At 30.4% G+C, this 15,979-nt stretch overlaps 1 protein-coding gene across 1 annotated transcript in view; it reads left to right on the top strand.

Annotated features, from left to right (window-relative positions):
* The first annotated feature begins 11,980 nt into the window (after positions 1-11,980).
* LOC129960153 (terminal nucleotidyltransferase 4A-like) overlaps positions 11,981-15,979 on the top strand; it is a 32,978-nt gene continuing 28,979 nt past the window's right edge. The window contains exon 1 of the mRNA XM_056073340.1: positions 11,981-12,723. Coding sequence (XP_055929315.1) covers positions 12,329-12,723 — 395 coding nt within the window. The 5' untranslated portion in view covers positions 11,981-12,328. The remainder of the gene's footprint in view (positions 12,724-15,979) is intronic.

The raw sequence follows: 15,979 nt of genomic DNA, 5'->3' as shown, positions 1-15,979 counted from the left end.
TCAAATCTAAAGAATTGGCCAAATCTGCAGTTATTATGTTTACCGAACTCCCTGAATCCAACAGGGCTTTTATTTTTATTTTTTGACCAAATGCGTCTTCAATAAATAACTGCGCGGTGCATAGAAGGTTTGAAGATAGTTTCAAGTTACTTGCAAGCGCTGACTCAGCCTCAGGGGTCAGTTTTTGGGGGAACCTCGACGAGCCAGACGGTTCATTGTTTACATAAAGTTGCTCCCCCGCGTCTGGGGGCGTTACCTCTGCTAGGCGCGTACTTAAGAGTTTAGGATCCAGATGTATCAAAGAATTATGGCCTGATTTTTGACAGCTTCGGCAGAGGAATGTGGATTTGCAGGGTGGCTTATGCAATTTCAAACAGTTCTTGCAAATGTTATATTTTTCTAAAAGCTCGATTCTTTTAGTAACACTCAATTTTAAAAATTCAGAGCATCTTTGTAAAGGATGTTCAAATTTACATAAAATACATGGCTTTACATTACTTAGTTTATTCGCATCATGAAGAAAGTTTTTCGGCTTATTTATTGAGCCTTGAAATTCTTTGTGAAATTTGTTACTTGTAGGGTATTTCCCTAATTGATCGAGTACCATCGCTCTTGATTCTAAAAATTGCAAGAGCTCCTTCAATGAAGGTATTTGTTTTGATTGGATGGACATTTCATATGCCTTTCTGCTCTCTTTGTCAAGTCTTTCTAATATTATATTTACTAATATAGCATTTGTTAAGTCATTACATTCTAAATTAAAACTTTTTAAACCTCTCAGACTTTTATGTATTGTGTCTGTGATATTTCGTAAGCCTTTTGCAGACTCAAAATTTAATTTTTCTAGTTTTAGCATGTTTCGAATGTGAATATCAACAACTGCTCGCTTATTTTCAAAGCGTTCTTCGAGAGCTGCAAACAGTGACTCAAATGTATCGTCACTTGTTTCTATAAATTTAGCTTCACCACGGAGGGCAGCTTTTAAATAAAATAACTTTTGATCATTCGTTAATTCGGTATTATCGTTTATTAGACACATAAATTGATTTTTGAAATTACTGAATTCTTCCATTTTTCCGTAAAACAGCGGTAAGGGAATTTCTGGAAGTTTCGTTTTTAATTCAATATGATTGATATAGGCTTTCAAATTTGAATTTTGATCATTTATATTATGGATTACATTTTCCTTAACATTATAATTAGAGAGTAAGCATTTCAAACTTACCTCTAATTCGTTTCTTTCTTCTTCGATATCCAATATTTCTTGATCGCACTTCTGGCTAAGTGTTTCATCTTCGTCGATTTCTAAATAATCCTTGAATAAAATTTCTAATTCTTGTTTTATTTCTTCCACAATTGCCAGCTTTTGTCGACAGCTTAATATGAATTTATTTTCTTCTTCAACCGTTGAACTACTTTCAACAAACTTTTTAACACTTGTTAGTTTCGCCTTTATCCTTCCACGGATTCTATTTAACTCTTTGGCTTTTTGAGTTTTATTTTTCTCCATAGTTTCGCTAATTCGTCTCCGGCTCGACGGACCAGAATGGAGAGGTTCGATAATGGTGACGGTCCTTTTTTGTATTTTTAAGATTTTATTGTTTCTCCGCTTTCGGGAGTTGGATTGAGCCTTGCCTTTCGGCGTTGCTGCTTCGTCGATGATGTTACAAAGACTGATCGTTTTTTACATATACCGCTAGAGGGCGTTACAAGTGAGAGGCGGGGCAACATGCTTACGTAACACCATCATCATGTGTACTAGCAGCACTTTGCTGTAATTGTGTGAATGGAAATAATCCATGGCAACCTGATTGAGCTCTAACTACTCCTAGAACACTTCAATGGGCACAAATAGCTTATTTTCTGGAACAATCTATAACGGACTTGCTTCAGGATATTTGAATAACCATCTGTGTTTATATATACAGTACGATATGGCGCTTACCCATTTCAACTCAAACATACATATTCATCTAAATAGAACATATGAAAACCAAAAAAAAAAAAAAAAAAAAATCAGACGTAGTGGCCCTTTTCCATAACCTCTAAGATCCCTCCATTTCCCCCCCCCCCCTATGCCAATATGCAAAATTTTTGTACGCGAAGCCATGCAGTCCATAGCAGAACCTAATGGTTTGAATATCCGACGCAGTTGCCGTTCTGTGCAATATAACAGGCATTTTATCTTTTACTACGATTAGAATAGTCTTATATTTGGTGTTTTTTACCCTCTCTTCTCTGTTTATACTTGGGCTATGAAATATGGGTTACATTCCATATGATAGATAAAAGCTTTTAACGGATTAGAAAACTTGAAGTTCATTAAAGAGTGCAGATAAGGATGAGTGTATTGTAGCTGCATATTTCTTATCTATGTATTGTTATTAATGCCTAAATTTAATACTATTTATAAAATTAGAATTTGTAAATATTCTGAAGCTGTCTTTCATAACAAAGATTTTTCGGTTGTTTAGACTCGAAAATTACTATGATTAATTTAGACCATTAGACTACCTGTGTGAATATTTTGCAACCTCTTGTTTACTATGAAATTTATTCTTCGAATTTTGAATAATAATTGTTTATCAAAAGAAAAGAGTAAAACTTTCCTAAATTATAGAAAATCAAACATTGAGATGATATTTTTAAAATATTAAAGGAACCAGCAAAAACACAATTTTTAAGCATCTAATTGGAGTTCATTACGAGCAAAACAGTTTTCAGTATAAAAGCCTTAAAGGGGTAATGTATATCAATGAGCCAGTGCTTTTAACGCATGTAATTTGATGCTTCCTATTTTTATACCGTCATCATTTGTCAACTAACTTGATGAAATACATCCGTACACTGCGTGAAAAAAGTAGGACACAAAATGTTTTTTTAGATAAAGGAAGAACACTGAATTTTTTTTTCAGATTAATTTAATGAGCAACAATTTTAAAGCTTATTTACAAACAGATGATTATATCTGAAATTTGAAAGAGAAAAAAGTACAAGTCAATTACAATAAAACTTACAACTTTGACTATTTCATACTCTGAGAAAAAGTAGGAAACTTTTATATAGAGCAAATAAAAATGTTATTAATAGGGAATTCTTCCATCATTGCTTTTGATTACTTCACAGGTATCGTTTAGCTTCGAATCAAAGTTTGAATTTCTGTTTGGAAAATTTTTTTCCACATATCATTCAAAGAGCTCCGAAACTCATCTACAAACTGTTTTCTTTCTCCGTAAATGTGACGAATGTTCTTTAAAATGTTGAGGTTTGGACTTTTTGCAGGCTGAGTAAGAGCCGAACATTATTTGTTGAGCCAATTTTCAAAATTATTAGCTGTGTAAATTGATGCTCCTTCATGCTGAGAAATCCAGTCATTTCCATCTAGCTCAACATCATAAGAAAAGAGATACGTATGAATTCAAAACTTGGATATAGTCTGTGTGTTTCTTCTGCCTGCCACTCAGGAACACTGGACTTGTTCTTCCTCTGCACCTGATTGCCAATCAAATCATAAAACTTCCTTCACCCATCTATCGGGTAGAATATCATAGTATTGGTAGCCATCTAAACCATTTAAATAAATTTTTCTCATTATAAATATATAATAGAGGTTCAACCTGGACGAGGACGCTTGGTTTTCAGCCCACTGTAATCGATGTTCAATGAATCTTTCAACCCATTTAGGTTAATATTTCCTTTTTCTGAATGCGTACTTTTGAATCTTCTTATGTAGTTAGAGACAATTCTTTTTGAAACTTTTGTGATGCCTGCATTATTTGGAGCTTTGACAGCATTTAATCTGTTTTAAGTTTTCGAAAGATTTTTCTTTGGTCGTGGTGCATCCTTTTTTCATCTGTCAGTCTTTTTTGGATCCCTAAAGTTCGAAACATTATTTGGATTGATATGTAACTGGTTACAATCTCTCTCGCACTTTTGCTATCATTTTTGAAACTCACTTAAATATTTTTCACAAAGCATTCTAAAAATGATGAAAACGACGGCTTTCGATAATATAGAAATTTCTTAACAAAAACAGTTAAAAGGAATGAAACACCCACTTTTAAGGTTTGCAATACCTTCCAACACAATTATTTTAGCATGCGTCTTTCTACTTTTTTCATATGCCAAAATCAAATACTTTTTTTCTTAATCTTTGATAGTTAATAAAATTTATTAATTTAAAATAAAAGAAAAAATAGTTAACGTAAAAAAACAGAAACTTAGATCAATGAGATCAAAATACAAAGTATAATTTACAAATTTTGATTTTCCTTCTACTTTTTTCATGTAGTATATTTATGTAAGAATAATCATAAAGCCAAAATATGAACTTGAGAAGTCAAGTCAATTGTTAATCATCTCAAATTTAATTTGGTTCAGTTACATAAACCTCTAGTTTTGAACCTTATTGACGTAAAAACTTCGACAATATTGTTATAAAATTTTCACAATATTGTATTTCATTAAGAATAATAAAAAACACCCTGAAGATATTATACATTGTGTATTAGACCTCTGATGACAAATTGAACACTCAGCAGATTCCCGAAATCAATGCAAGACGCTATGCTGTGAAAATGTTTAGAAGTTACACTTCTCTGTAGGATTCACCGTGAACAAAACAATAGACTTATTTTATTTAAATTGCATCGTTTCTTTTAACACTACACTAATTGCTACAGCTTTAAGCTGCGAAAAAATATTTTCCATTTACCGTAGACATGTTAGATTTCTTCGAAATTGACACATTCTTGGTAAAGCTACAGCATTTTATCATTTTCGTAAAGCATTTACAAAGAAAAGATAATAAAAGGCTTTTATGGCCTATGATGTCTATAGGAAATTCATTTAATCTCCCATTTCCTTATTAAAAAAGAAAATCTGATTTCTTTTTAAGCATCGATCCCGCTAAAAAAAATGATGAGTTGGAATTTCGAAGCAATGAAAAGCCTCGTACCAGTGCACGCAGCAGTGGCTTGGTAGTATAATCTCAACTTCGGGACAAGAGGATTTTTGGTTTGAAAACAGATTACACTGAAAAACCGCCATGTAAGCGGACCTGGTACCCTCCAGATTCATCGAGCTAAATGTCCTTCCTCCCTTTGGTGAGAAGGAAGATGAAGGCACAGGTGCCGTCCTTGTCATCTGATCACGGTTCAAAATTACGAGGTCTGTCACAAAAATAGCCCCCTTGAAGATTCGAAATGGTGTGTAAATATGAATAATCTAAACTAAATTTCATACTAGAACATTTAAGGCCTTATCACACGGTCAAATACCGTCTACACTTTCGTGGACAACCGACTACGAAAGTGTAGACGAAAAGTACGTCACTTGAGCATTTGCTGTCTGGTAAACCTAAAAAGAAAGGTGTACTTTATGGTGTATTTATCGCTCTTTTTTCACAGCTTCTACTTAGTGAATATCTGCAGTTTCCTCATTTCATAACTCGTTGGATTCTGTTACTTGACTTGCTCGGTGCAATATGAATTTTGCTGAGACAGCGCTATTGTGCATAATTCTGGGAACAGTGCTGAAAGAAAAAGAGAAATCGAAAAGAAAATTGTGGTGGCGGGAATGGCTGCTTTGACGTAGACAGAAAGGCTGCTATGAAAATCTAATGAGAGAATTGGCTTTGGAGGTAAGCAAAAAATTAGCTTGCATTTTTTATATAAATTGTTTCTTAATTTTACGGAATGACGCAGCTATAAAATGAATTCTCTATTATTATCTTTGCTTAGAAAAAGCACTGTTCTTGCTTAGTTGAGTAATTTTTTAATTAATTTATTTGCAATACCTAAGATATACATTCCAGATTTGTCTATTGATTATTTACTTTTAAGGAATTTTAATAATTAATTATTAGCTCATTTTGTATTAATGAACAGAATTGATATTGTTTGAATGTTCAAACCATTCAATCATTAAGAATAATGTATATTTAATAAATCTGTGCATGGATAATCTTAAAGTAGTTCAGTCTTAAAAATTAGAATTGCATTTTTCAATTTAGGATGCTGAAGGTTATAGAAGATGGCTAAGAATGAACACAGCATCATTCGAGTATCTTCTATCATTGATATCTCCTTATATTTCTGGAAGAGATACGAACATGAGAATAGCCATCACTCCAAGAGAAAAACTTGCATCTGGTGAGATTTTTTTTTTCCTTTATTACATTACTCTTTACATTAAAAAGACAAGCATTTTAATATTTAAATAACATTTTTTTTTTAACTTTATCTCTCATAATCCACTTTTTCCCCCAAAAATATATGGTTTTTTTTCTCTCCATCTTTACATAATATAATTGAAACAGCATCTTTGATTTTTTTTAAAAAATGCTTGCAAATAATTTTCAAAAATTTAAATTTCATTATTGTAGTTATCAAAGATGAGGGTATCTTCTGATATTGGATGAATAATGGATAATATAAACCACAAATTCGATTTGTATGTTGCATGTAGTGTTTTTATATTCTGTTAATTAAATAATACAAATTAGTGGCATGTTTTTTATGTTCATTTACCTTTATAGATGAAACACAAAGCTCTCTATCTTTCCAGTTTCGAATTGCCCAAAACACTATATCAGGTATGTTGAATTTATTTGTATTTCCCTATATCATTTTTTATAGCATATATATTATATATTTCAAGTTCTATTTTTGAATTTCCTTAGGCATTATTAAATTGGTGTGCAATGCACTTGTGAAAGTGTTAAGCCCAAATCATCTGCTTGTGCCATCAACAAAGATTGAATAGGAAGCTGTGAGCGCCGATTTTTACACTATGTGGCAATTTCATCAGAGCATTGGTGCTCTGGATGGAAAACATAAAAATTTCTCCCCCCTCCAAACTATGGCTCACTCTACTATAATTACAAAGGGGACTTTAGTATTGTATTAATGGCTTTAGTTGATGCCAATTTAAAATTTCTTTTTGTAGATGTAGGGACAAACGGTAGAATTAGTGATGGGGGTGTATGGGAAAATGTAAATTAAAGTCAGCTCTGGATAAAAATGCATTAAATATTCCTGTGGCGAATACTTTGCCATTGACTAATACTAAAGTGCCTTATGTAATTGTTGCTGATGATGCTTTTCCTCTGTCATTCAATCTCAGGAAACCTTATCCTGGCAGAGGCTTGGATGAAGAGGGAAGGATTTTAAATTATCGTTTGTCTCGAGCACGGTGGGTTTCAGAAAATGCATTCGGAATTCTTGCTGCTCGATTTCAAATTTTCAAGAAGAGAATTCTAACAACTCCAATGAATGCTACAAAAATAGTATTGTCATGTTGTGCTCTACACAACTTTTTAATCTCTAATAATTCTAACATCTATATACCACCCTGTATTATTGATATAGAATTAATTGAGAAGAAAGAAATTCAAAGGGGTGACTGGAGGCATTATGCATCTGAAGCCTTTGTTCCATTATTAAAGAGAAAAGGTAACCCTGGGCTAAAGAGATACGTAAAAAGTTTTGTAGATATTTTAATGGAGTTGGTGCCGTTAAATGGCAGAAAGATATGTGCCTTTTAGTATCAATTGTATTGTTGTCTATTGTATATATTGTACTATTCAATTGGCATTTATTAAATCTGTTACATAATAAAACTTTTTTATTGCTGTTTTTACTTGCTATACTCATTTTCAGTAAGTTTTGTTGTAAAATCTGGAAAACATTTTTAGTGATCTTATTAGCTTTCAATGTATGAAAAGCCCATGATAGCAATAATAATTGTAATTTTTTAAATTCACACTATCTTATCAACCTTGCAGATAAATTATGAAGCCTGTGCATTGAAATTCCATTATTCAGTAATAAATCCCTACTTCTATTGACAGATTTATTTTCAGCTAAAAAGTTATTGAATTAGTTGAAATTAAATCACTTCTACTTCAAATTTAATCTTTAGACTACTTAATACAATGAATATAATAAGGATTGTAAAATGAGACAAGTTGTACATTTATCGAATTTGAAGATGTTTTTCCTGTAATTTTTGCTCTGAATGTCGATCTTATTGTCATTTATTGTATCATTCAACTTTGTAACAATGAATTTTGTAAAATAAAAGGTATTTCTGTGCTATTCTTAGTAACAGTTTTGTTAATTTTTGCAATGATAATGACATGTTAACAAGCAAAAACACTTATTGTATCTGCGTCTGTGCAAATCATTTAATAAATATTGTTAAATTTTAAGGTAATTCAGTATTTAGTCTCACATTAGCTTCAAAAATTACTCTTAAAAAATGCAACTACAGAGCTGTTTTTTTTTTTTATTTTTTTATTCTTCAAATCTTTGTTAATTTGTTTCTATGGATCTTTCTCAATGCCAATACATAATCAGAAATGATGTATCATTCCAAATTAACTGGTAATTTGTTAAATTTAAAAGAAGCCTGAATTTTATTGTTAATCGTACAAAAAGTGATTTTAATTTTTTGCTAATGATAAAAGTATGAACATTTATGTTTTCTTTTCAAAATCAAATGTTTTACAATAGATGCTGCTGCAGTGTTGCAGGAATTAAAAAGTATTAAAATTATCTTATTGCAGTAATATAAAATTTCAAAAATATACATTTAAAAATTTCAATAAAAAAAGGTTTTAAAATAAACAGAGAACATCCCATGCTTAGAAAATAAACAGGCGCACATATGTATGAATGTTAAAAATGCTTAATTTTTGAACCAATTTGTCACTATGCACTAATTAAATAGAAAGTATTTTACATTAAAAAGATGAAACAGTAGCAGAATCATTCATATCTTACCATATAATAAATCTGAGGGAATCGTAACTATTTCAAGGTTAGAAAACAGAATTAAAATTTTTAAATTATATAGAGGCTGTTAATGAATTATTTAAGAAATTACTATTATCAAAAGACTCAAAATGTTCAAATATATTTCACAAAAAGAAAACATTTCACATCAACGTTTTTTTTTAATGAAAAAATGTCTTGCTGGATTTCTCCAAACTCCATTACAAGTTCAAAGATTCTTCTGGTGAACTATTCCCCATACTGTGGTGCCAGTTTTTTTAAGGTGGAGACAACAAGTTGTCCCACAGCATGGGGAACAGATTCCGAAGCGTCACTTTTTTTTTAGTTCAGTGGACACCATTTTAAGTATCTCCTCCCCCACATTTGTTTCTCGTCGTCTTTGGGAAGAGGACCTTGATGCAAAATACCCGGCGTTGCAGATCTTTTTTTGGTGAGAGGTTGCCGAAGACTCTGGTCAATTTTCTTCGATATACTCCAAAGACTTCGGCACGAAGTTCTCTTCCATTTCCTCCACAGAAATTGAAAAATTTATCAAAGGATACATTTAAATACGCTTAGAAATGCCCATGTTAAAAATAAAGGTACCACCCAACTCCTTCAAGAGATTAGATGTTGTACCTTTCTCTAATATTAATCGACTGATTGGTATACGGTTAATTAATGATATGATCACTAATGATGTATTTAATAAAATTCAATTACATTAGATGTTAATTAGTTATAAATTTTATTTCGATTCACTTCTTGGCCAGCTTTTTTATCCAATTTTAAAAATTAAAGGTCAATGATTAAGCCTAATTATAATTAAATAGCACCCAACATCAGTCGTGAAGTATTCGTTTAAATTGGACTCCGAACAGCCTACATAGATTGTGTCCCTCAGGAACAGCAGTCTTTGATAATGCACCCATTTTGGTGCAATATCCAGAGCTGCTGAACCTGAAGGCAATCTTCTTCTTTGTCCTCTCTCTGAAAAGTCCGCAAAATTTCTTGCTAAATATTTCTGGAATAAATTACAAAGAATTTAGTATGAAATATATATTACTTTATATAAATATGTGTGTGTGCGTCCTAATAATGTAATTTTACGTAGCCAAATATCTTTAACTGAAAAAATTATTTTACGCAATACCAAATTTAATTTTGTATAAATTGACTTGTAAATGAATATAGAATAAATTCTTCAAAATTTTGCTTTTAGTTTCATGAATAATAGGATACATTTGTAAGAAAGCAGTGCTGCATATCAATACACATTTACATAAGTGAAACACAATAATCACAAATGAAAATTAATAATGAATACGGAAGTAATAAGTTAGGAGCTCACTGGCCACATTAACCATCTTGTCTAATTTAATGAATAATACAATTATATAACCTGTGTATGGTTCAATATAGTAAATAAATTGCATCCCAATTTTTAAAATAATTAACAAACTTCTTTATGCGTTTCATATTTTTCAAATATTTTAGCTGCGATTAAAAGAAAAAATAATTCAGCAAAATAGATGAGATGCTTATAATATGTTTTACATATACAAACAAATTTTTTATCAGGAATTTTTTGTACATATTTAAAATAACTTTAAAAATTGATTAAAAGCCGCCATTCTGCATTATCATAAAATGTATTCGAATAAAACGTTTTTTGATCCCAACATCATACCGAGAAACATAGAATATTTCACCTACCCGATGTTAAAAGGTCCTCATCTTCGTAACCTTTCAATCTTTATACCTTCATACAATGTTTTTTTTTTAATGTAGTGCGGATCCAGTGGATTCCAAAGAGCCGGCTTCTCGTGAACAATGTCAATGAGAGCCGACTCTTTTTCGCATGACCACAACATTTTTTGGCCATATTCTCTTTTCAGTAACGAGGTATATACTAGGTTTAGTAGACAAATGGTGGAAATAATCAAACTACTTTTTACAAAGTAGTTGGCGTCAGTCGCGCCATTCTTGGCACACTACATCACTATCGAAGTTTCACATGATTGGTTGAATTTCATTTGCAAACGATATTTCCTTCGCTATCGTCTACATTTTCAAGCTGGTTGAAAAAAACTCACGATGACGAGAAACTTGCTTGACCCGTTGCCTGCGGGCAATAACGGAAAACTATCCACGAAAGTGTAGATGGTATTTGGCCGTGATGTCCTTCCTCCCTTTGGTGAGAAGGAAGTTTGAAAAGGGAGATGAAGGCACAGGTGCCGTCCTTTTCATCTGATCAAGGTTCAAAATTATGAGGTCTGTCACAAAAATAGCCCCCTTGAAGATTGGAAATGGTGTGTAAATCTGAATAATCTAAACTAAATTTCATACCAGAACATTTAGAGATATTATACACATTATTACATTCTGCACTACTACAGAAATCGATCTCTTACTGTGAAGGAATTTTGTCTTTTTCACAATCAACCTGAATCTTTTTTTATAGAATAATGTGAACAGTTTTGGAAAAAAAATTTTAGCACTTTTATTCTACCGAAAATAGTATGGCGTTTTTGCAATCATATAAAATGTCAATTAATTTGGTAAATTTGATGCAATTATTACAAAATATCTCATAATACTGGTACGATTTCATCAGTCGGCAGTCAGAATATTTAGCAACATCATAAAGATAATGTACATTTTATGCTAAGAAGATAGTCTATATGAGGGAGAAGGGGAAAAAAAAAAAAAAAACATGTATGATGTCTTCAAGCTGTTTTGCATGATTTGTTCCTGGACCATGGTCGTGTAAAAAATCATAACCTAATGTAATCAAATTTCGTCGACTTTTTTTCAATAAATTAATACTTGGATTTATAAATCAGTCAGATTTTTTATTTTCTTATTCTTTTCAACCCTTGAAAAAAAAAAAAAAAACACTTGAATTTTCTGGAACTCTCTTCAGCTTTCATATACTTTGCATTTATTGAAATAATAACATGCTTGAGCTATAAAACAATCTACCACGAATTATCAAGAATCATTCCTTAATTTAAGAAATCGAAGACATCTCAATCTAAAAATCTTTCTTCTGTTCTATTTGAATTTATTCAAATTGAGTTAAAAAGCAATATCTCTACTCCCTTAGCAACTCAGGTGGCATAAACATGGACATATGTGTGTGTGCGTGTCTGTATATATCTATCTATATATATATATATGTAAAGCATTTCTACTAGGCATGCGCCTTTCCGTTACAATTGCGATTGTGGCATCAATAACTCTCAGTGGAGAACTATCATTTTCTTAAGCTGAAAATGAAATTTAGTAATGCTTGAGACTTTTATCTACTCAATCACATTATTTTTGAGATTGTGATTCACTTTCGGTTCCGATTTCACTCTGCTCGTGGTGTCGTTTTGTGAGAGTTTCTGTATAGCGTTTAACGAATAGTACTCTCGATAGTAACCCTAATCTGGTACTTATACCGTAAATAACCATAACGGAAACGATTCTGTCGGAGTGTTGTGGTCTGCTCTCGTGAATTGTTTTCGATTTCCATTCGCAATCGTGCGGATTTTTCCAGTCTTATGCTTAAATTAGTTTTTTGTGATCCTAGTTTATTTTATTCAAGTTTTCCAGTTGGAGAAAAAAGATTTATTTTTATGGATCCTGCGATAGGATGGTTTCAACCTGAACAGTGCGGTCCAGCGTTATCCTTGTGGTCTGAAGCTTGGAATTCTCGTCAGAGATTTGATGAGCTGAAGCTGGACTCGAAAAGCGCCGACTCTCTTGAAAATGCATCTCATCTACCCGAGAAAAATTCGGGCAAAAAATTGGATTGTATGGCGGACAATATGTATACCAATCGTGTAAAACGAAAGGAAAACAAAGCCAGTACTTATGGCCGAAATGAAGATTTCACTCAGAATGAAGGGACTCCCTGGCGGATAAAAGATAAGAAATATAGTCCTGGACTACACGGGTAAGGCAGGAGTTTAAAATTAATTTAACCTAAGCAAAATTTAATTTACAATTGAAGCTCTCGTCATTATTTTACATATTGTATACTTCTGTGTTATAGTAGTGATTCCAGAGCTTTCATTTGTGGTATTTTATTATTCAATTTCTTACATAGAGCACAAGATAAAGCTATATTTTACAGTTGGAATTAAAATATTTATATTGAAATCTTTTCTTATTTATTGAATCCTGAACTTGCTTATGCAAGGTTTTTTAAGAAAAGATATATAATATAAAATCTCTGAGGTCTGTGAATAAATGGCACAATGCTTCAAGTAGAATCTGAAACTTTGTTTCAAAGCATTAGTATCTGAAACATTTTTTTTAATATTTTCCATTGTTTCCTTTATTCACATGACTTTTAAAATTTTCAATTTTATTTTATATTAAATTATAATATTTAAAACTGTCTAGTGAACTTTTCTTAACATAAAAAAAAAAATTCCGATTGTTTTGCCTTAAATAACTTTTAAAAAATACTTTTAACATAAAAATAACTTTTGCAGAAGTATTTAGAATGCTTTTGTAGCTTAATAAAGGCCTTGAACAAGTGATCTTGTAGACAAGATTTTATGTGAACCTAAAAATCTTGTATTAATTTTTTTAAAAAATGGCATGTCTTGAAATAAAAACTGTTACCATAATGAAAGTAGTATCCATAATTTTTTAATATAAAATTTCCAATATATATTTAAATTAAAAGTACAATTTGTAAAATTTTGAATGATGCATTTTCTTTTAGAATCTTATTATGAATAATATGTACATTTTGTCCATTTTGAAACTGTACTGATTTTTTTTAAGAAAGGGGGGGGAGTAGGAAGTATTACTCCAATTCTTATGAAATATCTTGATTTACAGTAATTTGTTTAGTTATATTGAGCTAGGCACTAATGAATAATTTGGCTGCTATAAAAAAATTCAATTTGTAAAATGGATTATAAATTTGTTAAAGAATTAAATGTTCAATTTTTAATGTACGAGATTAAATCTTTTACGTGTGTATTCTTAAATATTCTTATTTTTACATCAATATTTTTGATGCTAGCTCATCTTTTGGGTTCTTGTCATTAAAATTTTTTTTAAATGTCTGAATTCATTCCCAAATGTAGAATTAAGCTGTGCATGCAATTGGACTTTAATTGAAACCATGATATTCCACTATGTGATGTTTAAACATAGAATAACTCTAACCTAAATTCCGTTAAAATATTTAGCATGTTCTCAATATTTTTCTTAAAAATAAAGCTAATTTTTCTAGCTTGAATAGGGAACCATGCCAAGTCTCTTCTCTTTTTAGAAGAGGTAAATAGAAATTTATCTAGCAGTGTGCTTAAATATATAGTTCTGAAACGATTTCTAATAAAGCTAGTTTTTTAAATATTGGAGTTAATATTTCTATATCTGAAAAAATAATATACATGAAATTATTTTAAATTATATTCAACTAATGTTTTAGATTTTGAGAACAGTTGAAATTGTCAATTTATTATTAAAAAGGTAAAATTTTAAAGCAGTTGAATTTGTACATTAATATATATATATATATATATTGCATGAACTAATTATGTTAAATTTACAACTAACAAATTATAACTTTGGAGTTTTTTTAATGGAGTAAGTTAAATTTCCATCCTGTCTACACACACATATATAATTTTAAAAAAAGCAATATAAATAATATTTTAGATTATCATTAAAATGAGTATAACTGTTTTCTTTTCTCAGTGTTGGGCTGTAGTATGTTAAATTTATTTTACCTGGAAGGTTTTAGACTTCTTTGATTAAAAGATTAACTGATTCTAAGATTACATATTAACTGCATGGAACTTGCTCTGTAGTATTATTTTCACTACATTTCTAGGAGGTAATTTATTAAAAATAATCTATGCTTTTGTTACAGAAATAAAAAATAACTACTTTGGTCAGAAAAGTTAAATATTTAAAGTCTGAAATTTCCTTAAAGAGGAAATCCATTAATGTATGAGAATGCAGAAAATATATAGCTTGCGTTAACTGTGTAAGAATTTTTATCGCATCATAAAATTAGAAGAGAAATTTATTCATTTGTTAAACTCTTTTAACAGATTAGTTCTCAAAAACTGCTAAAAGGCATTTATCATTTTTTTTAAACTTTATTTTAACAAAAGAAACATGTTTTTTTCCTTGGCTATAAAAATATTATTCTATTAAGAATGTAAATTAGATTTAGCTTATAATTACTTGGTACTACTATATTAATTTTCAGTATGGTCTTAGTTTTTAGAAAATAAGAAATTTAAAGATCTCATTATATACAAAAAATGCACAGATTGTAAATTAATGAATGAATGATGTTTAAAAAATTTGATACACAACTTAGATTTTTGTTAAGCTAAAGGTTTCGACAAATATTAACAACTATTTTCTGTAGTTTTTGATATTTACTGTTCCAATAATGCAGAAATAAAATACTTTTTAGTGTCAATAAAAGAAAATGTTATCTATTAAATAACAATATCTTTAAAAATATTTAATGTAGACTATAACATCTCGTTAATTAGAACAATTACTCAAAAATGGGATATAAATACCTGACCTTGACCGTCAGATTGAGTTCATGTTGATTAATCTTTTTCTTTATTCATGAAGACCGTTTTATGCAACTCGTTTGCATACCTCCCTTGGTGAAGTGCATACTCAGGGTCAAGAAACTTCTAAAGAGGAAGTTGTTATGTGTTTTTTCTTTTTTAGCCTTATTAATTGCAAAAACCTGGATTTTCTGTTGATTTTGATCTGTTGGTTCAATTTTTCTGATATTTTGATATTTAGATGTTTTAGCTTAAGTAAAAGTAAATTGAAGGAGAGAAGGTTTTAATATTTAAATCCTCATTATATGTATCGAATTGTTTTTAGTTCTGAAGTTAATAGTCTAGAAAATTTTTAATTTATCTTTTAGGTGTACATTTCAGAGGGGTATTGAATCATGAATTTTATTGTATTTAAACTGTATTGTTACGGCAGTAAAAAAAAAAAAAAAAATACTAAATTGGGAGGGGAGGGGCAACTGTTTATTGTCAGTTAATCTATTATTGAGACATTTAAAATAGCTTTCTATTTTTATATTTCATTGCTTTCTCTGTAAAATACAGAGTTTTGATGGGGGAATGCTGTTTAACCATCAATTTGAGAATAACTTTTTATATTTCATTTTATTTAAAAAGGTAATCTTTTATAAA

Source organism: Argiope bruennichi, chromosome X2 (assembly GCF_947563725.1).
Source record: "Argiope bruennichi chromosome X2, qqArgBrue1.1, whole genome shotgun sequence".
NCBI lineage: Eukaryota > Metazoa > Arthropoda > Arachnida > Araneae > Araneidae > Argiope > Argiope bruennichi.
The sequence above is the reverse complement of the archived record's forward strand: the minus strand, read 5'-3'. Positions and strand labels throughout refer to the sequence as shown.